We start from the raw sequence: 27,029 nt of genomic DNA, 5'->3' as shown, positions 1-27,029 counted from the left end.
AAAAAAGATATAGATGTACTATTGTAAAGTGGTTGTTCCACTGGATATCATAAGTAGAGGTCGACCGATTATGATTTTTTTTTTCAGTGCCGATACCGATTATTGGGGGGGCCACAAAACCCGATACCGATTAATCAGACGATTTATTTATTTATTTATAATAATGATAATTACAACAATACTGAATGAACACTTATTTTAACTTAATATAATACATCAATAAAATCAATTTAGCCTCAAATAAATAATGAAACATGTTCAATTTGGTTTAAATAATGCAAAAACAAAGTGTTGGAGAAGAAAGTACAAGTGCAATATGTGCCATGTAAGAAAGCTAACGTTTAAGTTCCTTGCTCAGAACATGGGAACATATGAAAGCTGGTGGTTCCTTTTAACATGAGTCTTCAATATTCCCAGGTAAGAAGTTTTAGGTTGTAGTTATTATAGGAATTATAGGACTATTTCTCTCTATACGATTTGTATTTCATATACCTTTGACTATTGGATGTTCTTATAGGCACTTTAGTATTGCCAGTGTAACAGTATAGCTTCCGTCCCTCTCCTCGCTCCTTCCTGGGCTTGAACTAGGAACACATCGACAACAGCCACCCTCGAAGCAGCGTTACCCATGCAGAGGAGGTGAAACAACTACTCCAAGTCTCAGAGTGAGTGACGTTTGAAACGCTATTAGTGCGCACCCCGCTAACTAGCTAGCCATTTCACATCGGTTACACCAGCCTAATCTTGGGAGTTGACAGGCTTGAAGGGGTGGGTATAATTTGTGGAACGTTCCAACAGGAATCTGTAAAGTAAAAGGTTGCCAACCAACAACGCATTCAAAGTAGCAACGCATACAATCCTAGCTAACTAGCTGCCGAATAGGCATCAACTCACCACGTAGCTTATTCTTAATGTTTGGCCATAGGCAACCAGAGTGAGGACAGACATTTTTCGGAATAAACGTGATGAGTGAAAAACGCAATGGAATAGACAACTCACTACCCCGGTATCTTATTCTGCCGCTATACAACTTTGTATGCGTTGTTTTTTGGCAACCTTGTTATTTTCGAAGTTTTTGGAATAGATTCCTGTTGGAACGTTCCACAAATTATACCCACCCGGTTTGAAGTCATAAACAGCTTGAAACAGCGAAGAGCTGCTGGCAAACGCACGAAAGTGCTGTCTGAATGAATGCTTACGAGTTATGTTATGTCAATGTTATGTCATAATTACGTAAAATTCTGGCAAATTAGTTCGCAACGAGCCAGGCGGTCCAAACTGTTGCATATACCCTGACTCTGCGTGCAATGAAGGCTAGAGATGTGACACAATTTCATGTTAGCAGGCAATATTAACTAAATATGTAGGTTTAAAAATATATACTTGTTTGTTGATTTTAAATTAAGGCATTGATGTTTATGGTTAGGTACATTGGTTCAACGACAGTGCTTTTTTCGCAAATGCGCTTGTTAAATCAACACCCATTTGGCGAAATAGGCTATGATTCAATGATAAATTAACAGGCACCGCATTGATAAAATGCAACGCAGGACACGTTAGATAAACTAGTAATATCATCAACCATGTGTAGTTAACTAGTGATTATGTTAAGATTGATAGTTTTTTTAGAAGTTAAGTTTAATGCTAGCTAGCAACTTACCTTGGCTTCTTGCTGCCCTCGCTTAACAGGTAGTCAGCCTGCCATGCAGGCTCCTCATGCATTGGATTGGATTAGTAACCGCAAGGTTGCATAAACGAATCCCTGAATCCCCCCTGAACAAGGCAGCTATCCCCGTTCCTAGGCCGTCATTGAAAATAAGAATGTGTTCTTAATCTGACTTGCCTAGTTAAATAAAGGTGTAAAATAAAAATAAAATAAATGGTTTTTTTGGGGGGGGACATTTTTTTTTTTTTTAAATTGCAAATCGGTGGCCAAAAATACCGATTGTTATGAAAACTTGAAATCGGCCCTAATTAACCTTTTAGGGACAGACGTTCCGCTAGCGGAACGCCTCACCAATATCTAACACAGAACTCCTTTATGCAATCGCGGTGTCAGATTTTAAAATAGCTTTTCGGCGAAAGCACATTTTGCAATATTCTGAGTAGATAGCTCGGCCATCACAGGCTAGCTAATTTGACACCCACCAAGTTTGGTGCTCACTAAACTCAGATTTACGATAAGAAAAATTTGATTACCTTTGCTGTTCTTCGTTCGAATGCACTCCCAGGACTTCTACTTCAATAACAAATGTTGTTTTGGTTCCAAATAATCCATAGTTATATTCAAATAGCTCCATTTTGTTCATGCGTTCAAGTCACTATCCGAAGGGTTACGCGCGAGCACATTTCGTGACAAAAAATTACAAAATATTCCATTACCGTACTTCGAAGCATGTCAAACGCTGTTTAAAATCAATTTTTATGCTATTTTTCTCATAAAATAGCGATAATATTCCAACCGGGCGACGTTGTATTCATTCAAAGGCTGAAAGAAAAAAATGGAGTAGTCTCGTGGACGCGCATCTCCAGTGTCACTGTTCCCAGGCTGACCACTAACAAATTTTCCTGCTGTTCTTCACCCAGAGACAGCAGACACCCCATTACACTTTCTGGTGCCTTCTGAGAGCCAATGGAAGCCTTAGAAAATGTCACATTACAGCACAGATGCTGTATTTTCGATAGAGATGCTACAGAAGGACAACAAATTGTCAGACAGGGCACTTCCTGTATGGAATCTTCTCAGGTTTTGGCCTGCCATATGAGTTCTGTTATACTCAGACACCATTCAAACAGTTTTAGAAACTTTAGTGTTTTCTATCCAAATCTACTAATTATATGCATATTTTAGTTTCTGGGCAGGAGTAGTAACCAGATTAAATCGGTACGTTTTTTTATCCGGAAGTGAAAATACTGCCCCCTATCCCAAACAGGTTAATCGGCCATTCCGATTAATCGGTCGACCTCTAATCATAAGGTGAATGCACCAATTTGTAAGTCGCTCTGGATAAGAGCGTCTGCTAAATGACGTAAATGTAAACGTTAAGGGCTTGTAAGTAAGCATTTCACGGTAAGGTTTACACCTGTAGTATTCAGCACGTGACAAAAAAATTGGATTTGATAGATAAAACCGTAGCTACCTGGACTAACTATTTAGTAGTCTTATGGCTTTGGGATAGAAACTGTTCAGGGTCCTGTTGGTTCCAGACTTGGTGCGTTGGTACCACTTGCCGTGCGGTAGCAGAGAGAACAGTATGACTTGGGTGGCTGGAGTCTGACAATTTCTAGGGACTTCCTCTGACACCGCCTGGTGTACCCTCTGTTGCACCTTACGGTCGGATGCCAAGCAGTTGCCATACCAAGCGGTGATGAAGCCAGTCAAGATGCTCTCAGTGGTGCAGCTGTAGAACCTTTTGAGGTTCCGTGGGCCCATGCCAAATCTTTTCAGCCTCCTGAGGGGTAAGTTTCGTTGTCGTGCCTTCTTCACGACTGTCTTGGTGTGTGTGGACCATGATAGATCCTTAGTGATGTGGACACCGAGGAACATGAAGCTCTCAACCCGCTCCACTACAGCCCCGTCGATGTGAATGTGGGTGTGCTCGGCCCTCCGTTTCCTGTAGTCCACGATCAGCTCCTTTGTCTTGCTCACATTGAGGGAGAGGTAGTTGTCCTGGCACCCCTGGTGCAAGAAGGGACTAAGCACGCACCCCTGATGCACCCACGTGTAAGAGGGTCAGCATGGCAGATGTGTTGTTGCCTACACGCACCACCTGGGGGCAGTCCGTCAAGTGTTCAGTCCCAGGGTCCTTTGCTTAGTGATGAGTTGAGGGCACTAAGATGTTGAACACTGAACTGTAGTCAATGAGTATTTTCACATAGGTGTACCTCGTCAGGATGGGAGCGGGCAGTGTGGAGTGCAATATAGATTGTGTCATCTGTGGAGGAAGTATGCGAATTGGAGTGGGTCCAGGGTGTCTGGGATGATGGCCTTGATGTGAGCCAAGACCAGCCTTTCAAAGCATTTCATGGCTACAGATGTGAGTGCTACGGGGCGATAGTCATGTAGACAGGTTACCTTGGCGTTGTTGGGCATAGGGACAATGGTGGTCTGCTTGAAACATGTAGGTATTTTAGACTGGGTCAGGGAAAGGTTATAAATGTCAGTGACAACACTTTGCTCTGAGTACGCATCCTGATAATCCGCCTGGCCCTGCGACCTTCTAAATTTTAACCTGTTTAAAAGTCTTACATCAGCTACGGAGAGCGTGATCACAGTCATCTGGAACAGCTGGCGCTCTCATGCATGGTTCAGTGTTACTTTCCTCGAAGCGAGCTTTGAAAGTATTTAGCTTGTCTGGTAGGTTTGCATCATAGGGCAGCTCGTGGCTGTGTTTCCCTTTGTAATCCATGATAGTTTGCAAGCCCTGCTACATCCGACGAGCATCAGAGCTGGCGTAGTAGGGTTTGATCTTAGTCCTGTTGTGATGCTTTGCCTGTTTGATGGCTTGGAGGTCGTAGCGGGATTTCTTATAAGTGTCCGGATTAGTATCCCGCTCCTTGAAAGCAGCAACTCTAGCCTTTAGCTCAGTGCGGCTGTTGCCTGTAATCCCTGGCTTCTCGTTGGGATATGTGCGTAAGGTCACTGTGGGGACGACGGCGTCGATGCACTTAATTATGCCAATTCCATCAGATGAATCCCAGAACATGTTAAAGTCTGTGCTAGCAAAACAGTCCTGTAGCTTAGCATCTGCTTCATCGGACAACTTCCGTATTGAGTGTGTCACTGGTACTTCCCGTTTTAAGTTTTGGCTTGTAAGCAGGAATCAGGAGGATAGAGTTATGGTCAGACTTGCCAAATGGAGGGCGAGGGAGATCTTTGTATCCGATTCTGTGTGTGGAGTAATAATACATTTATTTTATATAGTGCTTTTCATTACAAAGATAATCTCAAAGACGCTGTAAAAACAAACAAAACAAATGTAGAGATCTGGCAGGTCTTGAGCGATGGTCTTCCACAACTTCCGATGATAAGTTGTTGTTCAGCAAGGCAATTCAGAAAGGCTTGGCAGTAGCTTAAGCGGAAGGAGCTTCGATGGCACAGAAAGGGAGCAGCATCAATCAGTTACTTAGACAGGGTCGTAGCTCTTCATCAGGCACCTTGTTTGTTGACTCCTCCTCCTCCGTAGGTAGGCTGGATAGTCCACTACTGAAGTGTAGCACCCATTTAGGTGATGCTTCGGTAGCTATAAGCGCAAGAAAGACCACCACACCTCAGCAGTAGTCAGAAATAGTCCCCTATGAGGCAGGCATCTCTTCTCAACCCCTCACACCGCAGTCCACATTGTTCATCCAACCAGGGCAGGTGGGGGGGGGGGGGGGGGAGTGCTGTATTAATGTATCATTCAAATGATCACATAGCCAGCTAGCTAACTACCTACACAAGCCAAACAAACTGACTTGCCATTCGTCCAGCAGCTCCACACTGACTAATGAGTAAAGGTGATGGACTTTTGTATCCTCTAGTTGCACAGGTGACATGCTGGAAGAAAGGAGCACCGCGTCTGAGCATTTTTCTGTTTGCTTCTGGCCCTATACAGCTCGTTGAGTGTGGTCTTTGTGCCAGCATCGGTTAGTGGTGGTAAATAGACACCAGCTGCTTTTGTTGGACAATTAAAAAAAGGTCAATAGACTGCATTTCAAACATCCAGGAATGATTAATGAATTCAGGGGCTTGTAAAATTATACCTAGAGTTAATATAATCCTTCAACCATAAGACCCACAAATACGTTAATAATTGAATCAAAATAGTTTAACCTGCTTTTTTGCAATATTCACTGATCTGGCTTTCATGTCTATGAATATGATTTAGATTTTTAACAAAAGGGGTTTTGTTAAAAATCTAACCAGAACCATCCAATGCAATGCACATCCACTAATAATGACCAACTTCTGGTAGCAGGCATTATAGAAAGTTAACACAGGTCTCAAACAATCTCTCAAGCACAAGCCCAGTGCTAGTGAGTAGCCAGCTAATCTTTATATTTAAAGTGTAGCCAACTTGGATCTATTTGCTTTGCTAACAAGGTAGAACAGTTGAACTGTTATGAATATACCCTCCTGTCTGTCTCCAACTGTTTGAACAATAGATAGTTCACTTTATTTAGATGTTGAAATCAAATGGCCTACCTGGATAAGATGCTAATTTCTCAGAATGAGAACGATTTGCCAATTCCTTATGCATCCATTTTATGCTCATTGCACATTTAGAAAACACAGACTAGACAGCTAGCACATAAGTCTGTTGCTAAAATGTTGCTCACGGTACCGAAATACCGTGCACAACAAACTGAGCATACATTTTCCACAATCAGGTTCATTGAGTGTGAAAAACACTGCAGCGTTGGAGTTCTTAACACATTCAAAACGGTGCACCTGGCACCTACTACCATACCCCGTTCAAAGGCACTTAAATATTTCGTCTTGCCCATTCACCCTCTGAATGACACATAAACAAACGTTGTCTCAAGGCTTAAAAATGCTTATTTAACCGGTCTACACTGATTGAAGTGGTTTTTAACAGGCGACATCCATAAAGGTATGACAGCTTTCACCTGGATTCACCTAGTCAGTGTATGCGGAAAAAGCAGGTGTTCCTAATGTTTTGTGAACTCCGTGTAATGTGCGTTTCTCGGTGTCCATATAACCAATTATAATCCAACCTCCTGTGATGCAAATCGAGGTTAGTGATCGATGTTCTGATGTCCAGAAGGTCTTTTCGGTCATAGGAAACAATGGCGGAAACATTATGTACAAAAAAAAAGTTTAGATCAGCGCAAAAAATAAATAAATAAATAAAATTGGTCGGAGGGCCGCAAAACGGCAGCTATCCATCGCAGCGCGATTCTAAACAAATCACTGACAGTCACCGAATTAGCCCATGTCCGTAGGTCATCTAGCTAGCCAGCCATCTACACTTGTAGTAATCATGGCTGAATTATAGACCGGGTATGCAGGGCACAATTTCTTTAGTTACTCTCAGATATATTAACATGGCATAAGTCATGGCAAAGTGTAAAATTGCAGGAAATAAGCTTTAAGACAGCAAACATTTCTCCCCACCCCATGGCAAAAAAAAAAAACTCATCCGGACCTCACCAAAACTCAGACCCTGGCTGCGGCCCTGTGTGTGTATGTTAGTGTGAATGCCTGTCAGAGGGTGTGTTTGTGTGTGGTGTCTCACTTGCGGGTGCTCTCATTCTTGAGAAGGGCCTTGGCCTGCTGCTCGCTGACGATGACTGCCTTGACCTGCGGGGGGTTCATGTGCACGTTGAGCTTCCCGCCCACCAGTAGGCGCACAGTAGCCGCAAACTTAGTCTGGGTCTTCAGCACCTGGGGCGGCTGCTTCTCGATGATAAACGTACTGATAGGTGAGGGATTGAGGGAGGAGGGGGGCAAGGGGTGAGGGATGGATGTAGCAAGGGAGGAAAGAAGGAAAGATGGTTGGGTAGAAAAAGAGTGAGAGAAAGTGGGTAAATACTGTATTTAAAAGATTAGAGGCTGCGTACAAAGAAGATAAAATGACATGATCTACAGATTGTAGGGGTGTAATGGTACACGTATTCATACTAAACCATTTTGGGATCTCAGTTTGGGCCGCACTGTGAACCTGAATGAATACATAATAGATATAACACACCGGACCTATAGGCTGCCAACACGGTTGTAAGCCTCGAAGAAAATCGGGGCAGAATCTCTCGTGTTCTGGCTATTCCATTAAAACAACTAGAGCCTATCACCCCAGTATTCCTAGCACCAGAGCAAAACAATTATAACTACACCTCCCCTCTGCATTCAAGCAGCCCTTCGTAGCCGATTCTGATTGGGCCAAAGAAAATTACGAGAGCGATAGGTATGTTTATAGCCGTGGATATGCGCCCATTCTCGGTAGTTGAGAATAGGGGGTTTCAGCACATTGTGAAAGTGCTCGTGCCACGTTACGAACTTCGCTCTCTCACACCGACTTCAGCAAACAAGCAGTACCCGCTCTATAAGTAAGCTAAAGCAGAAGTTGTCAATGAATTGGCCAATGCACCTGGTGTTGTGCTTATTACAGATGGATGGACCTCCAGGGCTTCTTAACAGTGACATTTTAGTCATTTTCCATCACATTACCCGGGTGGGTGAAATGAGAAGTACGTGCTACAGACACACCCCCTTTATGAGTCACACAAGTGCATATTTCTCTCTTCGTAAGAGAACCTTATAGCATAGGCCTATGCAATGTCAGCCATGTTTACATATTGATTTCAAACCCATATTGAACTTTATTTGTGTTCATTTAAGAAAATACAAAGTGTTGGTTTTCCTGATTGTGCCCTTATCAGGCATTATGACTCATGATCATATACTGAACAAAAATATTAAACACAACATGTAAAGTATTGGTCCCATGTTTCATGAGCTGAAATAAAAGACCCTTGAAATGTGCTTACATCCCTGTTAGTGAGCATTTCTCCTTTGCCAAGATAATCCATCCACCTGACAGGTGTGGATTATCAAGAAGCTAATTAAACAGCATGATCATCACACATGATCATTACACAGGCCACTTTAAAAATGAGCAGCTTGTCACACACTACAATGCCACAGATGTCTCAAGTCTACCAGAGAATTTGGCTGTACTTCCAACCCGCCTCATGTGAACACGTGTAACCATACCAGTCCAGGAACTCCACATCCGGCTTCTTCCCCTACGGGATCGTCTGACACCAGCCATTCACACAGCTAAGGAAACTCGGTTTGCACAACCGAAGAATTTCTGCAAACCTTTTTTTACATGTACATTTTAGTCATTTAGCAGACACTCTTATCCAGAGCGACTTACAGTAGTGAATGCATACATTTTTCATTAAAAAAAAAAAAAAAATTCCGTACTGGTCCCCCGTGGGAATCGAACTCACAACCCTGGAGTTGCAAACACCATGCTCTACCAACTGAGCCACACGGGACCACAAACGTCTCGGGGAAGCTCATCTCCGTGCTCGTCGTCCTCACCATGGTCTTAACCTGACTGCAGTTCGGCATCATAGCCAACTTCAATGGGCAAATGCTCACCTTCGAAGCACACTGGAGAAGTGTGCTCTTCATGGATGAATCCCAGTTTCAACTGTACCGGGCAGATGAAACATGTTGAAAGGACCTGTACACAATTCCTGATAGATGAAAATGTCCCAGTGGCCTGCATACTTACCAGACATGTCACCCATTGAGCATGTTTGGGATGCTGTGTAAGACAGCATGTTCCTGTTCCTGCCAATATCCAGAAACTTCGCACAGCCATTGAAGAGGAGTGGGACAACATTCCAATCAACAGTCGGATCAAGTCATTACGAAGGAGAAGTGCGAGGCAAATGGTGGTTACACCAGATACTGACTGGTTTTCTGATCCACGTCTAGGGTTGCACATTTGGGGATAATTGTGAGGTGGAAACTTTCCATGGGAATTAATATTAATACCATTTAAATGTAGATGTTTTTTTGCATTGGATATATTTACCATATATGGAGACTGAAACAAATATTTTACCTTATAAGTAGACATTTGCAAATTATTAAATCCTTCCAATAGAAATAAAAACAATTTAGTTACAAATTGAACTTTAATTAAATGAGTTGACTCTTCACATGGGATGATTTCACTGAACGAAAGGGAATATTGAATGATCCATCACATCTCCCAATAACATTTTCAACATACATCTGTAAAATGATAGTCTTAGAAACTAAAGCTTTGGTTGTCTTCCTCTCAGGCTTCCATGTCTTCTCCCTGGACCTCCTCAATGTCCAATTCTTGAACAGACTGAGGCCTCATCTTCACTGTCACTTTCCAACCTTGTTGAGGATGGCTCATTGTCAGGCTCAAAAAGCCTCAAATTTGCCTGGATAGCCACCAATTTTTCAACCCTTGTATTGGTCAGCCTGTTGCATGTTTTGATGTGTGTGTTCCCAAACAAGGACCAGTTGCCCTCAGATGGCGGATGTTGGTGGGATTTGGAAGATGGAAGCAACAGGGGAAAGAGCCTCAGATCCACAAAGTCCCTTCCACCAGGTGGCTGATGAGATATGTTGGCACAACTGCCATATTGCATCTCCATCCCAAAGCCCTTGCTTGGAAGCGTACTTTGCCAGACTGCCAAGAACCTTGCCCTCATCCAGGCCAAGGTGGCGAGACACGGTAGTGATGACACCATAGGCCTTGGTGATCTCTGCACCAGACAGGATGCTCTTGCCAGCATACTTGGAGTCCAACATGTACACTGAGGCGTGTATGGGCTGCAGGCAGAAGTCTTCACGCTTTTTGATGCATTTCAGAACAGCAGTTTCCTCTGCTTGGAGCAACAGTGAAGTGGGCAGGGCAGTACGGATTTGTTCTCTTACATCTGCAAGCAGAGTCTGAACATCAGACAGGATGGCATTGTCTCCCTCAATCTGTGCAATGGCTACTGCTATAGGTTTCAGGAGTTTCAGGCTGCTTACCACTCTCTCCCAAAATACATCAACAAGGAGGATCCTCTTGATGCAGCTGTCCATATTGGCAGACTGTGATATGGCCATTTCTTGGAGAGACTCCTTCCCCTCCAGGAGACTGTCAAAAATGATGACAACACCACCCCAACAGGTGTTGCTGGGCAACTTCAATGTGGTGCTCTTATTCTTCTCACTTTGCTTGGTGAGGTAGATTGCTGCTATAACCTGATGACCCTTCACATACCTAACCATTTCCTTGGCTCTCTTGTAGAGTATATCCATTGTTTTCAGTGCCATGATGTCCTTGAGGAGCAGATTCAATGCATGAGCAGCACAGCCAATGGGCGTGATGTGAGGGTAGGTCTCCTCCACTTTAGACCAAGCAGCCTTCGTGTTCGCAGCATTGTCTGTCACTAGTGCAAATATCTTCTGTGGTCCAAGGCCATTGATGACTGCCTTCAGCTCATCTGCAATGTAGAGACCGGTGTGTCTGTTGTCCCTTGTGTCTGTGCTCTTGTAGAATACTGGTTGAGGGGTGGAGATGATGTAGTTAATTATTCCTTGCCCACGAACATTCGACCACCCATCAGAGATGATTGCTTTCTCTATGATTTGCTTGACCTTCACTTGAACTCTGTTGAACTCTGCATCCAGCAAATGAGTAGATAAAGCATGTCTGGTTGGAGAGGTGTATGCTGGGCGAAGAACATTCAGTAATCTCTTCCAATACACATTGCCTGTGAGCAGCGGTGAACCAGTTGCATACACAGCTCGAGCAAGACATTCATCTGACTACGTTCCTCCACTGAGTCAAAAAAAAGCTTCTGATTCCAGGAGGACCAGGAGCTGTTACTATCGATAAGGTGTCTGATTCATCATTTTCACCTCGAATAGAAGTAGGGGGACTTGTCAGATGTTGCTTGTTGTGAGCGCTGAGGGAACTTTATGCACTTGGCCAGATGATTCTGCATCTTTGTTGCATTCTTCACATAAGATTTGGCACAGTATTTGCAAATGTACACAGCTTTTCCTTCTACATTAGCTACAGTGAAATGACTCCACCCATCAGATAGTGCCTGTGGCATTATCCTGTGAAGAAAAAAAAACGTTTAAAATTTTTTTTAAAATACAATTCCATGTACAGATAAATAGTTAAGCAGTTAGATTAAACAACTCCTTTGTAAGATAAATGTTTTATAATGAAACATGTATGGAAACAGGTTATTAACACTCCTCAGTTAGCAGGCTCAAGCAAGCCAAGACCCACATGGTAGCAAAAACTAGCAGAAATTGTTAAGAAATTATTTAAACCCTTTGCTGTAGGCTACTATTTACTAGTTAACAAAAAATAATGTGCTTCATTAAATATATTCACCCCATCCAGTATTGTAATCAAAACTTACCAGAAAGCATGTAGTCCTTGGCTCATACAGTGTGGTAGTGTGGGCTCAATAGCATCTCAGTGTGCAAGATCTTGAGAATCAGCTGTACATGTGATGGAAGAGTGCACTGTGCATGCAGAGGGTTGCAATTCCATTGAATTGGGGATAGTTTAACCAAAATATGCCACAAGACCTAGAATTGCCTTATGTCTATCCCACAAAAAAAGTTTCACTGATATAAGCTGACATTTTTTATGAATATAAGCAAAATTCCCCAAATTCCAGGGCTTAACTTCCCATGGAAAGTTTCCGACCCTTTGCAACCCTATCTATCCACATCCATACCTTTTTTTAAGGTACATATGTGACCAAAAAATTCATATCTATATTCCCCCGTCATGTGAAATCCATAGATTAGGGACAAATAAAAAAAATTCAATCGACTGATTTCCTTATATAAACTGTAACTCAGTAAACTCTTTCAAAATTGTTCCATGTTGCGTTTATATTTTTGTTCAGTATATATGGAATCTGGACCAACACTTTGTATTTTATTAAATAAACAAAAATGTGTTCCATTAGACTGGAATTGGAGGCAAATGATTACAAATACAAAACACACAGAACTATCGGGCTATACTGCCCTGAGCATGCAGTTCTGCAAACTTGTACAGAAGCACACACATCATGATCAGCACATTAACACACCTGTACTCTTTGCATTATTGTGGATAACCTGGAAAACAAACAAACCCCCCCCCCTACCTGGTGACGAGGGCGGAGATGATGTCGGTGATGTCAGAGTTGAGCTTGGTGAGCAGCTCCTCCATTGGGCCAGGCAGAGGTAGCTGCTGGGTCAGGTGTTCGGCCCGCCGGATCTGCTGCCGGTTCTGCCAGATCAGGTCCGCCAGCTTTTCACACCTGGAGAGGGAAAAAAGAACAAGCCCCCAAGAACACACGCACACAAAAGCAGAATCAGAGTGAGGGACGGGAGAGCTGTTTATGTGTTCAATTTGTAAAGGAGAGTGGCGAGAGAGAGACTAAGCCCCTACTCCGCAATCCAAGAGGAGCGTCGCCCGCATCGACTACAATGGACAGCTAGGAGTGTGTGTGTGTGGTGGGACTCACCAGGACTGCAAGACATCCAGTCCCCCCTCGGTGGGCCCCCCGTTGCCGGCCAGCTGCTGACGTCTCTTCCACTGGATCAGCTCCTCATCCAGGATCAGCGTCTGCTGCTTCCTCAGCTGGCCCAGAGTCTTCTGGTGCTTCTCCGCCAGGTCCTACACACACACACACACAAAAAAATTAAAATTGAAAATCGCAAACACAAAAATGGAGAGACACACAGAAGCTAGGTTTCCATCCAATTGGCGACAGATTTTAATTCGAATATTCTGGAATCTGCATAAAGAAAATATGTGCATGTTCCCACCAGTGGCATGTTTTTTTTGTGGATAAAAAAAACCAAAAAATATATAAAAATAAAAAAAACTGTCAGCTCAAGTGCACACAAAATGTACTTTATCACTTAAGTTTCCATGTACCGAATACAAATCTGAAGTTCAACGTGTTTCCATCGCATTTCCAACTCTACCGATATTGTCACAAAAACTGTTGCGTTAAATAGAAAAAAGTGCCTGGTCTTGGCACGTGCACTCTAGCCAACAGCTGGCAGACACAGTGCTGGTAGACTAGTCTACATGAGGTTATTATGGATAAGAGCAAGAGTTTATTTGTCTAACGGCAGCCAAGCATCGATCATCATGTCACCAGAATAAGACCCTCAATATTTATTGGAAAGGAGCATCAAGCTCATCACCATGCACTTCCACCACCCAGTGTAGTTCATTAGAACTTATTTTTTGTATTTTACCACCTTTTTCTCCCCAATTTCGATCAAAGCGTCCTCCGAAACATAACCCGCCAAACATGACCCGCCAAACCGCGCTTCGTAACAATTGCCCGCTTAACCTGGAAGCCAGCAGCACCAATCTGTCAGAGGAAACGCCGTTCAACTGACGACCGGGGTCAGCCTGCAGTTGCCGGCCCGCCACAAGGAGTCGCTAGAGCGCGATGAGCCAAGTAAAGCCTCCAAGGCCAAACCCTCCCCTAACCCGGACAATGCTGGGCCAAATTGTGCGCCGCCCTATGGTACTCCCAATCACAGCCGGTTGTGATACAGCACAGGATCGAACCCAGGTCTGTAGTAACGCCTTTAGCACTGTGCAACTCAGGAGGCCCCATCTGAACTTATTTCAGCTGTAGCCTAATAAATTGCATGGTTTACTAACATCTGTACCAGCTCAAGTCATTTTATAGTAACGAAATCAATAGAACACCAAATTGTAAAATTCGTTAATTCCCCAATTCCCTTAATTGGAGGAAATGTTTATGCTTCTGGCCCCACCCTAGTAGTATTGAATGTGTTGCTTGTGTATGCACATGCATACACACACACTGCAGAAACAGACTGCAGTGTGTGTGTGTGTGTGTGTGTGTGTGTGTGTGTATGTATGCATGTTCAGAAGCGTACCAGTCTGTATTTCTGCAGTGTGTTGGCCTCCCTGGTGAGCCAAGCCTCCACGGTGGCTCTCTTGGCCTGCAGGCTGGTCTCCCTCTGGGTTCGCTCTTCTGCCGGCACGGCCGACAGACTGCTCAACTGGGCTACAGAGAGGAGGGAGAGGGGGAAGGAGGAGGTGGAGGGTTGAAGTAGGGGGGGGTGATGAATGGAGGAAGAAGAGTAGAGGAGTGGAGGGAGGTTGAAGGAGGAGGGAGTAAAGAAGAGGGAGAAGCGGAGGTGGCAGCATGGTTAAATACATTAATTTCCCCGTTACATACACCCACCTGGAGAGCTACTATACGGAGTATGCAGGCTTTTACTCTAACCACTAACAGGGCTGATCCACTCTAACATGATTCAGCTCATCAAGGCCCTGAGGCGCGGTCGATTAGTTGAATCTGGGTCGTATTCATTAGGCACAACATGGAAGAAAACAGAGTGAAATGGGGAAGAACTACCTGAACTTGTCCAACAAGAAATGCTTGTTTTGGTTGCGAAACATTTTGCTACAGTGTGCCCAAGTGGGTTAATCCCTCCAGGAATGCATGGAGAAGCGCTGCTGTAATATAGGCAGTCAGCGTCTCACCCTGGATGCGCAGGTTCTCCTGGTACTGGATGATGAAATACTCCTGGTTGTGCTGCAGCTTGCGCAGCTCGTTCTCAGTCTCCTGCGTGGACACGCGTAGCTCCTCGAACGTCTGGTTGATCTGCTGGTGCCTCTGGGACAGGCTGTCCATGGTCCCGCCCCCACCGCTGCTCCCGACGGCCTGCCAATGGGGAGAGAGGCCGTGAGAGAGCCGTCCAATTGGATGACAGAGCTCCGGCAGGATGAAGTGTAGTCAAGGCCGCTGGGGGGCCCGTTCAACAGAGAGCGACATCATAGAACAAAGCATTTTGTACAACTGATATGATTTGCTGTCTTGTAGAATAGGGAGTCATTTCAGCTATATACACTGTGTGTGCGCAAGTCTCACGTTGGTGGCCTCCTGCACCAGCCTCTGCTCCGAGTGAAGGATGTGCTTGATGCAGCGCACCAGCTCAAGAGGACAGCGGTCATACGTGCTCTGAGGAAGGAAAGGATGCATTTGTCATACAAAACACACACACAGAAACAGCTGCAGATACAAAAACAAAAACGTGCACACACAAGATTTCACTACTCTTCCGCAGAGGATACACTTCAGTATCCTTCGCTGAAGGAGGTAATTGAGAAGGGGAGCAAACTCCTCCATTCGCCTACTACCGAATTGGCACCCTTCTCGACCACTTATCGGTTTTCAGAGGAGAGGAGGACGGAGGAGTCAAAGAGAGGACAAGACTTCTGTCTAATTGAGAATCTCCCACACAAAGAAACAGCTGCACTGTGAGGAAGTGGACAGCCACTGTAGTCACGACGCCACCCCAGTAGCATGGGCTGCTGTTCCATTACGGAGCCCTGCACCACCAGGGGAGTGAGAGCATACTGCATACATACTCTAACAAGGCTAACTCAATCAGATGAATCAACTGAAATGGGTTTTGTGGGCTAACATCAGTGTGGGAGCCAGGCGTTTGTAACACTGCCACTTGACCCTCGACGCAGTGACCATTTCGTACCACGTTGTGAAGTTAAAGAGTGCTACAGAGAAACGTCTTTGGAATTTTCCTAATCTTCTGCTTCATTTCAAGGTGCCAAAAATTCTGTGTGATCCAACGCCGGATTAGCCACCTCCCGCTGTAACAGTGCTGGGCCTTAATTAGGCACCAATTGGAAGAAAACAAGCTTCTCTAAATGGGCAGGTCTGGGTTTTCATCTTTCATTGCGAAATGTTGCGTCCCTTAATTAACACAAACTAGTGTAGGTGTCTCTCCCATAGAGGTAGAGTGTTGCCTAATCAGCTCATGCCTACAGTCTTGTCTTCTGTGCTGGATAACCAGAAGACATGTAATTCAAGCTACATTACACCAGAGTTCCGCTTCTACTTAGGGTGCACACTCTGGCCCCTTTGGTCTCTTACCTTGAGCTGGCCGGCGTAGTGTCCCAGTTTGATCTTGAGCAGGAAGCCGTCCTCCCCCACTTGGTGCTCGGCCTTCCTCTGCAGCTCCTGCACCAGGCTGTCCAGCAGACGCTTGGCCTTCAGCTCATCCTGGGGGTTCTCCAGCTCCACAGAATCCCTGGGTTGCCCGGGTCAAACAGACAACATCAAAAGTATTAAGTTGTGGGACATGGCTTTATATACTCATTATCCATGCCTTTATCTCCAGCTCTCTCAATGTAACACACACAGGTTCTCTTTTTCCTGTGTAACCTTCTGTGCATTTCACACAACATTGTTCTCTCACATGCACACAAGTACTACAGATGTAAACTAGCTCCATAGCAAATTCCAGCACATAGACGATGTGAAAACTCAAATGATATATGTGCTACTGTCCCTGTCAAATAGACTAAATTCTTTAGAAACACACACACATATTTAGCCTAAAATTTTCTCTCTGGGTTTCCAGGTCCCTAAGAGACCATTTAAAAATAATAAATAAATAAATATATATATATAAAACGTAAAATCAAATGTGCATACAAGACAAACTAATTTTCTTGTACAGTCACACACACACACTGTTTTACCTTAAATTCTCCACTGTTTGGAAGTGAACTAAAACTGTCAAGACCCACTCAAGACTACAGAGAACAAGTGGACGAATAAGCAAAAAAATAACTAACAAATGCCATTGCTACCTCTCGTGCACACACCCGCATGCAATACACATTTCACCCTTTTCTCAGTCAGTGCACTTTGCAACAACTGTTTTGTGGCTAAGTCAAAGCGTCATTCAGTTGAAGCTTATCCAATGTTAAATGAAACTCTGCAAAAGCAGTGCATACCATGCACTTGTTAAGCAAGGCCAATGCAAATTCAAGTCTCAAGCACAAGTAAAATACCTGTGTGTGGGACATTTAAGCACCTATTTGAGAGTGTGTGCATGATTTGTCCACAATTTGTATAAAAGAAAAAAAAAAACAGAAGCCTATGTTAAGACATGCATTAGGACTGCAGCCATCAATATGATCAATAAGACTAACCCGGATAAGAGGGGAAAAGGGATAAAAGTCATGAGAAAAGTGGTGTAAACTCACCAGAGCTGCCCCTCGATCCACTGGGCCAGGTAGTGGCGCACCTCTATGGGGAAGTGCTGTCCGTAGAGCGACTGCATCTGGTGCAGCGCATCCCCCTGCAACTGCTGGGCCTGGATCCACACCGCCATCCTCCTTCAGCCCCCTGCCCCGAGCACACAAAGACACAGGAAGGAGGTGAGAGAGAGAGGTAGATGCGGAGAAGTGGAGAGAAGAGGGAGAGTGGATGGGAGAGGCAGAGGAGGGATGAGAGAATGTTAGAGTTGGTAGAGGAGAACAGGGGAGAGTGGGTGGAGGAGAGGGAGAGCAGAGGAGAAAGGGCGAGTGAAGGAAAGGGGAGAAGGGGAAGGGGGGAGAGTGGGTAGAGGAGAGGAAAAGATGGGACAAAGAAATAAGAGGGAGAGCAGAGGAAACGGGTGAGGAGGGAGGGAGAGTAAACGAAAGGATAGAGTCCAAGATGCGTGAAGGAAAAAGAAAGAGTAGCGGGGAGACAGACGGGAAAAGTTAAAATTGTGTGTGTGGGGTGACAATAAAATAAATAGGCTATGTCCTATCCTGGAGAAACTCTACGCCCCAGGCTGTCACCGGCAGAATGAGAAGGGCCAGCAGCTGCCAGACTCTCAGGATGTTGTTGACCAACAACCTCATTAAATCAGGACATGCAAAAACCTTACTCCAGCCAAGCCATTGCCAAAGCATTGGTTTAACAGGTGATGGGAAGTGTGCCATTGACTAAGCCTAAACCCACTCCTACCACTCCTTTCCAAATCTGGTGCCAGCACTGGGTTAGGAGTGGAATGACAACATAGCTAGTAGCCTTAGGCCAGAGTAGGCTCTAGCGATGCAGCCCAGTCTTTTGCATGGATAGAAGATACACACATCTTTTTCCAGGTTTGCAGTGTCACTGGGATATGGATGCTGCCACTCCTCAAAGTTTGTAAAACCATATTTGCATACTCAAATGTATGGTCATGGTACACTATTCTCAGTCCAGTATTTAGCCTTACAAACTGCTGACATGAATGCAAACGCTTGAGAGACTAGTTAGTAGTATGCATTAAGCCCAACAAGAAGCCTTCAAACCCTTTAGCAGAAAAATATTGTTCGCATGTTGTCTCAAAAATCAAACAGCACACTCATCCACAAGCATTTCGCTACGCCCGCAATAACATCTGCATGTGATCAATTAAATTTGAACACGCAATTCATGCAGCTAGCCATCAACACAAGTAAGGGTTTTTGGCCAGTCTAAAAACCGTTCCTTGTTTTTGGACAGTTACTTATTATACCATTACTTGTATTGATAGGTAGCTGTATAAATGGCGTGTTTGCCATGTTTACAATGTATACAGTGTACTGACACTGATGTATAATATAATACGAATGTGTGTGAGACAGCGTTGTGGACATGTATCTTCATAGCACCACATCATGGAATGTCCATTTTGCGAGCATTTGATTTCGCTTTCGGGTTTAGCCAGCTGATTGACAGTTCTACTTTTGTTGTGATAAACAGTTTAGCTAGCTATAACAACGCACAAATTAGTTTGTGATCTGGCCAATTAACTTAGTTGCCTACTGTAACTAGTGTCTTTGCTTTAACTAACTTTACTGCTAGCACCGTTAGGAAGGGCTCAATGCAAGTGTTTCACGGTTAAGTCTACACGCGTTATATCCGGCGCATGTGTGATATTTTTATTTGATTCGAAGCTAGGTAGTTAACTAGCTTAGTTAGCCAGCTAACTATTTAGCTAAGTGAGTATTGTTAAAGTACATAGATAGGCTAGGTAACGTTAGCTGGTTTGTTTGCCAGAGTAAACATGCATGTTGATAGCAGCTACTGTAGCTAACTAACGTTAGCGATCTGATTACGTTAGTTGGACGACACATTATAACCAACTAGATAGTTAGTTAGGACCTTAGAAATAAAATGCAAATCGTGCATTAGGTTGCAGGCTAGCTAACGTTAGTCAAGTTAGTTTACAAATATTTCGAAATGTAAAGAAAAACATGAGTGCAATCAGTCGCTTACCTATTTCCAGACAGCAAATCTGATTTAGATCATAGGGCACAGGAAACACCAAAACTAAGCCCTTCAAACGTTTTGTGTTTAACGTTACCTAGCTAGCTTGCTAGCTAATGTTACCCAGAATGTTGCGGTTTGTCATATCGAACCATTACCGGTATCGTAATTGCCAGTTTTTAATTGTCTTGGCAAGAAAATCAACTAGCAACCAGCTGTTGCTGCTACTATATAGCTAACTAACGTTAGCATAAAACTATTGGCATGCACCACCCACTTCCGGGGAGAATGCTCGTTTTGGTTATAGCAGCGCTACCTCCTCCGTCTTATAGCTAGCTAACGTTATTTATATAAGCTAGTTAATACAAAGCCATGCAAGTGTAAAACAAACTACAATGTAGACCCTAAATACATGGGTAAGGGTGGGGACATATTGTAATGTATTTCCGCTCTAGTCTAATAAAACAGACAATTCTGTTGTGAGTTTTCTGTTTTTATTCTTGGTCCAGCTTCATAAGAAGCAGATCCTATAGACACAGCTCTGGTTTTACCTACGTGGTAATGATGAGTCGTTCGCGAATGAACGGATATTTTTGGTGAACGTCGGGAAGCGAATCGCATCGGTGAAAGCCATTCAGTTGGCTCCCTGATTTTCATTCTGCTACTACTGCTTTTTGAGCTCAAAACAAAGTTTTTCTGAAGATAAGTTACATAATAATTATCTACAGAGGATGAATCCTCACGACAGAAGCAATAAATAGTGGGGAGAGCGCATCAATCTGGTCCACCCGGATGTTTTCAGTGCGTGAAATAAACGTAGTTTGGCTTTTTTTTTAAATGGTTCTAGGTCGATTTTTAAGCATTTTGAACGAAGAGCCGTTTGGTAGCCAAATGACCCGGCTCACCGATACGACTCGGACTGCCCATCAGTACTTCGCGGGAAGGTACTAGAAAAGCCTCCAGACTCTTCACTTGGCTTCGTTACAGTTCCCCCTCACATGGGGACAGTGGTGTAAACTTTAAAATACTTAAGTTAAAATACTTTAAAATGCTACTTAATTCCTTTTTTTGGGTATCTGTACTTTACTATTTACTACTTTTACTTCACTACATTTCTAAAGAACATAATGTACTTTTTACTCCATGCATTTTCCTTGACACCCAAAAGTACTTGTTACATTTTGAATACTTATCAGGACAGGAAAATGGTCCAACTACTTTTACTTCACTACATTTCTAAAGAACATAATGTACTTTTTACTCCATGCATTTTCCTTGACACCCAAAAGTACTTGTTACATTTTGAATACTTATCAGGACAGGAAAATGGTGTAACTACTTTTACTTCACTACATTTCTAAAGAACATAATGTACTTTTTACTCCATGCATTTTCCTTGACACCCAAAAGTACTTGTTACATTTTGAATGCTTATCAGGACAGGAAAATGGTCCAATCAGACACTTATCAAAAGAAATGTCTCTTGTCATCCCTACTGCCTCTGATCTGGCAGACTCACAAAACACAAATGCTTGGTTTGTCAAATATTGTGTGTTGGCTAGCCATAAAGAAAAATAAAATTGTGCCATCTGGTTTGCTTAATATAAGGAATTTGAAATTATTTATACTTTTACTTTTGATACTTATGTTTCATTAAAACCAAATACTTTTAGATTTTTACTCAAGTAGTATTTTACTAGGTGACTAACTTTTACTTGAGTCATTTTCTTTTAAGGTATCTTTACTTTTACTCAAGTATGGCAATTGCGTACTTTTTCCACCACTGCATGGGGAGAAGCATTAAGCCATTGAAGGTGTAGCTGTGTAGTAGCTGTGTACAACCCATAGGGCCTTACCCGCAATCTATCTCCTTAATGCTGAGTACCAAGCAGAGACGCATTGGGTCCCATTTCTACAGGCTTTGGTATGACTCAGCCGGGGATCAAACTCTCAACCTTCCAATCTCAGGGCAGACACTAACCCAGGGGAGTCAAACTCATTTTTCCCTGCAGGCTGCATTTCGGTCTTCACCGAGGTCCAGAGGGCCGCACTTAAACCACCTTGCGGGCCAGCTTGAATGGGCCCTATGAATGGGACACCTCCTCTAACCATAAGGCCAAAGTTGGTATTTCACAAGCACTATTTATTTACTATCATAGAGGCAGTGTTTCCCCTAGGATCTTTTTCAGCAGTGGTGGAGTTAACGGGAGATGAGATATTCCTGCGGAGGGGGTGGGGTCTTCCGCCAGGGGGACAGCAAATGGGGTCTTCTTGGAGCATACATCTACATTATAAACAATATATGTTTTTTGGCATCCACAATTTAGCAGCGGTGGTGCAGCAGTCTAAGGTGCCGGCTAGAATAGTGACTAAGGTTCAGGGCAGGGTACTGTGTGTGTGTCGGTATGTGTTTGTATGTTATGTGTGTGTGTGTGTGTGTGTGTGTGTTTGTATGTGCATATGTAGTGTGTGTGTGTATATAGTGCGTACATATAGCCTTCTGAGTGTCCATAGTCAGTGCAATCTATGGTCAATGCAGATAATCTGTGTAACCATTTAACTATTTAGCAGTCTTATGGCAGTCTTATGGCTTGGGGGTAGAAGCTGTCTTGGAGCCTGTTGGTCCGAGAGCTGTTGCTCGGGTACCGTTTACCGTGGCTGAAGTCTTTGGAAATTATTCTGGGCTTCCTCTGATACCGCCTGATATACAAGTCCTGCAGGGATGATGATGTGTGTCATGACCAGCCTTTCAAAGCACTTCATAATTACATATCTGAGTGCTACAGGGTGATAGTCATTTAGGCAGGTTACCTTGGAGTTCTTGGGAAACTGGGACAATGGTGGTCAGCTTGAAACACTTGGCTATGAATACAGCATAAAATGAATGGGCAAGTTCGTTTTGCATGGTCCGGTGCCGTGAGTGGGTGGAGATTTCACTTAATGACCAATGGAATGGACTAAAATGTACAAACTCCCCCAATCCGAGGACACCAGGCCATGCTAAATTAACTTTCCCACTGCAACCCCTTTTCACCCGAGCGGCACAGTTGTCTATAGCAATGCATCTCAGTGCAAGAGGCGTCACTGTAGTCCCTGGTTCGAATCCAGGCTGCATCACATCTGGCTGTGATTGGGAGTCCCATAGGGCGGCGCACAATTGGCCCAGCGTTGTCCAGGTTTGGCCAGGGTAGGCCGTCATTGTAAATAAGAATTTGTTCTTAACTGACTTGCCTAGTTAAATTTAAAAACCCCGGGCAGCTTAATTGAATCCCTTCAGTGAGCCTGTAACGTGAGGGGAGGTGTGTATAAACCACACCCCCATCAGCAGTGAAGTAGCTGTGTTGGTTATGGACAGAGTCCTCCATAAGTTTATTGACAGTGTAACTAAAGTTATTGATGATGATGGTTCATAATGATGGTTTTTTCTGGACCTCCCTCTTACCATGCTCAGGTCATTGTAACCCATCGAAGGCCCTGCCGCGGTCCCATTAAACAGAGAAAGTTATAGTGAAGGTTTGGAGGGCTGTATTTGTTTCACCTGTATTCTCTCTCTGCATTCACTGGCTGTTACGGAATAGGGAGAAATGATGATCCAGAGCTGTTGATCTTGAACAACATAGACCACTGTGAGAATGTTCACTCTCTCTGGCTGTGACAGACCACTCATGCCCTCTGCTGGACAGACCTGCCACACTCTAAAAAATAAGGGTTCAACAAGGGTTCTTCTAAGAACCTCAAAGTTCTCAGAATAACCTTAGGGTTCTTGGCACTGAAAATGGCCCCCAAAAGGTTCTTCCAAGAACCCCATAAGAGGTGGGGTTCATAGAGGAACCTCCTTAGTTGGTGGTGTTTCTTGCAGCAACCTAACTGCCCAACTGAAACATTTGGATTAGAATTTGAAAGGACAGCAGGTGAAGGCATGTAACTGAAAAATGTAAATATCTCCTCAATTTAAGGTAAGGTTTGTCCCTTGTACATTGATATTGTTTCATAATGATACCGTCTATCTTTTCATATTTGTGCAAATCTTTTGAAAACAGAGAATGGACACAATTCAATGGATATCAAGCAACGAAGAGGTAAGAATATGTAGGCTATAAGAATATGTTGAAGGCTAGCTGTATTGGGTGGCTAACTGCTCACTTTTGTGTTTGTGTCTGCAGGTATACAGACAAGGAGGCATACAAAAGGTATGTCAATTGGTATTGTCATGTTGTGCAGATCACATTTACCATCCTCCTCCCTTACCTCTTCAATGAATATCCCATAGGCCTCTACATTATGGACAAGGTATGTGTATGAAAACTATTATCAAAGCAGTTTTTTTCATTCACATTTACCACAAAAACCAAGGTATGAACACTGTTGTGTGTTTTGTTAATCTGTATAATTAAAATGTTTTGGCGCCTGGGGAACAGCTGCTGTTGGGGCTTAACTGCCTTACTCAAGGACATAACGGCAGATTTTCCACCTTGCTGGCTCGGGGAATCGAACCAGTGAATTTTCAGTTATTGGCTCAACACCCTCAAGATGACAGTGGAGTCTACAGCTACCCCCAGTGCAGACAGACTTTCATACCAAGGCTTGTTCTTAACAGGAGCATTAACTTTGTTTAATTGGTGGAGAAACTGAAGACAGGGCTCCAAGCTGCTCCTCCTGCCAAGCCCTGACTGGTGTGTATGGCCTCTTTTTTTATGTCTTGGGGTTTCTACTAAGCTAACATGTGGAATTGTTTAAAGATGTCATGCCAAGGATAATTTTGCTGTTTTGATTTTAAATTTTAGGACCACTTAAGGTATAAATTAACTTACTATGACTGTTTTCAACTAAAATGGTAAAATAAAATAAAAAACAGGTGCGCAGGCATGGGTGGGCCTAGGTGGCAGGCCAAAACTCCACAAACAGCTCTTACCCCAAAGGGGATTATCATCATTTTTCACAATTTCACAGGATTATTCCAACCTCATAGCATACTGAACAAAAATATAAATGCAACATGTAAAGTGTTGGTCCCATGTTTCATGAACTGAAATAAAATGTAATCTCAAATTTTGTGCACACGTTTTTTTATATCACTGTTAATGACCATTTCTCCTTTGCAAAGATAATCCATTCAACTGACAGGTGTGGCATATCAAGAAGCTGATTAAACAGCATGACCATTAGACAGGTCCACCTTGTGCTGGGGACACTAAAATGAGCAGTTTGTCACAACACAATGCCACAGATGTCTCAAGTTATGAAGGAGCGTGCAATTGGCATGCTGCCTGCAAGAATGTCCACCATTGCTGTTGGCTGTCAGTGTCAGTTATGTGGAGGTGAGGATAGAGTCAAGCGCAGGACACAGAACTGAGTAAAATAACGTGCTTTACTCTCGAAGAAACTCATAAGTCAAAATCCACACAGGGATAAATAATCCTGACACAAAACAACTAACACAATGACAAGCAAACAATCACGCACAAAACATAATGAGAACCAGAGGGTTAAATAGGGAAAATAATCATAACGAGATGGGAACCAGGTGTGAACAATCAAGACATAACAAATGGAAAAAGAAATGTGGATCAGTGATAGCTAGAAAGCCGGTGACGATGACCGCCGAACGCCGCCCGAACAAGAAAAGGCACCAACTTCGGCGGAAGTTGTGACAGTAACCCCCCCCCCCCCCCCCCCCCGACGTGCAGCGGGGACGACCCGGAGGACGAGGCGCAGGGCGATCTGGGTGGAGACGGTGAAATTCCTGCAGCAAGGAAGGGTCCAGTATGTCCTCCACCGGCACCCAGCTTCTCTCCTCCGGACCGTACCCCTCCCAATCCACGAGGTACTGAACACTCCTTGCCCAACGCCTGGAGTACATGATGGCTCTCACAGTATACACCGGGGCCCCTTCGATGTCCAGAGGGGGCGGAGGAACCTCCCGTACCTCAGATTGCTGGAGCGGACCAGCCACCACCGGCCTGAGGAGAGACATGGAACGAGGGGTTAATACGATAATTAGGGGGAAGCTGTAACCTATAACATACCTCGTTCAGTCTCCTCAGGACTTTAAATGGCCCCACAAACTGCGGACCCAGCTTCCGGCAGGGCAGGTGAAGGGTCGAGAGCCAGACACGGTCTCCCGGCACATATCCCGGGGCCTCACTATGGTGGCGGTCGGCGCTCGCCTTCTGTCGCCTGATGGCCCGTTGCAGGCGTACGTGGGCAGCATTCCAGGTCTCCTCCGAGCGCCTAAACCAATCATCCACCGCAGGTGCCTCAATCTGGCTCTGATGCCACGGTGCCAGAACCGGCTGATAACCTAGTACACACTGAAACAAAGACAGGTTAGTGGAGGAGTGGCGGAGGGAATTTTGGGCCATCTCTGCCCAGGGAATAAAAACCGACCACTCCCCCGGCCAGTCCTGGCAATAGAACTGCAGAAACCTACCCACATCCTGGTTAACTCTCTCCACCTGCCCATTACTTTTCAGGGTGAAAACCTGAGGTCAGGCTGACCGAGACCCCCAGACGTTCCATGAACGCCCTCCAGACCCTTGATGTGAACACCGATTAGACACTATATCCTCAGGTACCCCGTACTGCCGGAAAACGTGTGTAAACAGGGCCTCCGCTGTCTGTAGGGCCGTAGGGAGACCGGGCAAAGGAATGAAATGGCAGGACTTAGAAAACCGATCCACAACAACCAGAATCGTGGTGTTACCTTGTGACGGAGGAAGATCCGTCACGAAATCCACCGATAGATGTGACCACGGCCGTTGTGGAACGGGGGTTGTAATTTCCCTCTGGGCAGGTGTCTAGGTGCCTTGCACTGAGCGCACACCGAGCAGGAGGAAACATACACCCTCACGTCCTTAGCTAAAGTGGGCCACCAGTACTTCCCACTAAGACAGCGCACTGTCCGATCGATGCCAGGATGACCAGAGGAAGGTGACGTATGAGCTCAACAGATCAATCGATCACGAACATTAGACTGAACGTACTTACGTCCAACTGGGCACTGGGTGGGAGTGGGCTCCGCACGTAACACTCGCTCGATGTCCGCGTCAACCTCCCATACCACCGGTGCCACCAGGCAAGAAGCCGGAATTATGGGAGTGGGATCCGTGAATCGTTCCTGTGTCATACATTCGAGACAGTGCGTCTGCCTTAGCGTTCTGGGAACCTGGTCGGTAGGATAGAGTAAACAAAACGGGTGAAAAACATGGCCCACCTTGCCTGGCGAGGGTTCATTCTCCTCGCCGCCCGGATGTACTCCAGATTGCGGTGGACAGTCCAAATGAGAAAAGGGTGTTTAGCCCCCTCAAGCCAATGCCTCCACGCTTTCAGAGCTCCGACAACAGCCAACAGCTTCCGGTCCCCCACATCATAGTTTCGCTCTGCCGGGCTGAGCTTCTTTGAGAAGAACGCACAGGGGCGGA

General features: G+C 44.4%; 1 protein-coding gene across 4 annotated transcripts in view; it reads right to left on the bottom strand.

Moving 5' to 3' along the window:
- Positions 1 to 19,907, bottom strand: part of LOC106579144 (signal transducer and activator of transcription 5B) — a 44,333-nt gene extending 24,426 nt beyond the window's left edge. For 3 of the 4 annotated variants that reach the window (XR_014381667.1, XR_001322596.3, XM_014158743.3), the window contains exons 1-9: positions 19,618 to 19,907; positions 17,589 to 17,730; positions 16,468 to 16,624; positions 15,445 to 15,534; positions 15,057 to 15,237; positions 14,444 to 14,574; positions 13,039 to 13,190; positions 12,676 to 12,831; positions 7,242 to 7,421 (exon numbers count right to left, since the gene is read on the bottom strand). Coding sequence is in view for 2 of the 4 variants with exons in the window: in XM_014158743.3 (XP_014014218.1) it covers positions 7,242 to 7,421; positions 12,676 to 12,831; positions 13,039 to 13,190; positions 14,444 to 14,574; positions 15,057 to 15,237; positions 15,445 to 15,534; positions 16,468 to 16,624; positions 17,589 to 17,716 (1,175 nt within the window). In the remaining 2 variants the exon portion in view is untranslated. The remainder of the gene's footprint in view (positions 1 to 7,241; positions 7,422 to 12,675; positions 12,832 to 13,038; positions 13,191 to 14,443; positions 14,575 to 15,056; positions 15,238 to 15,444; positions 15,535 to 16,467; positions 16,625 to 17,588; positions 17,731 to 19,617) is intronic. The other variant, XM_014158744.3, reaches the window with a different exon arrangement.
- Between the last annotated feature and the right edge of the window lie 7,122 nt (positions 19,908 to 27,029).

This window comes from Salmo salar, chromosome 19 (assembly GCF_965601325.2).
Source record: "Salmo salar chromosome 19, fSalSal1, whole genome shotgun sequence".
NCBI lineage: Eukaryota > Metazoa > Chordata > Actinopteri > Salmoniformes > Salmonidae > Salmo > Salmo salar.
The sequence above is the reverse complement of the archived record's forward strand: the minus strand, read 5'-3'. Positions and strand labels throughout refer to the sequence as shown.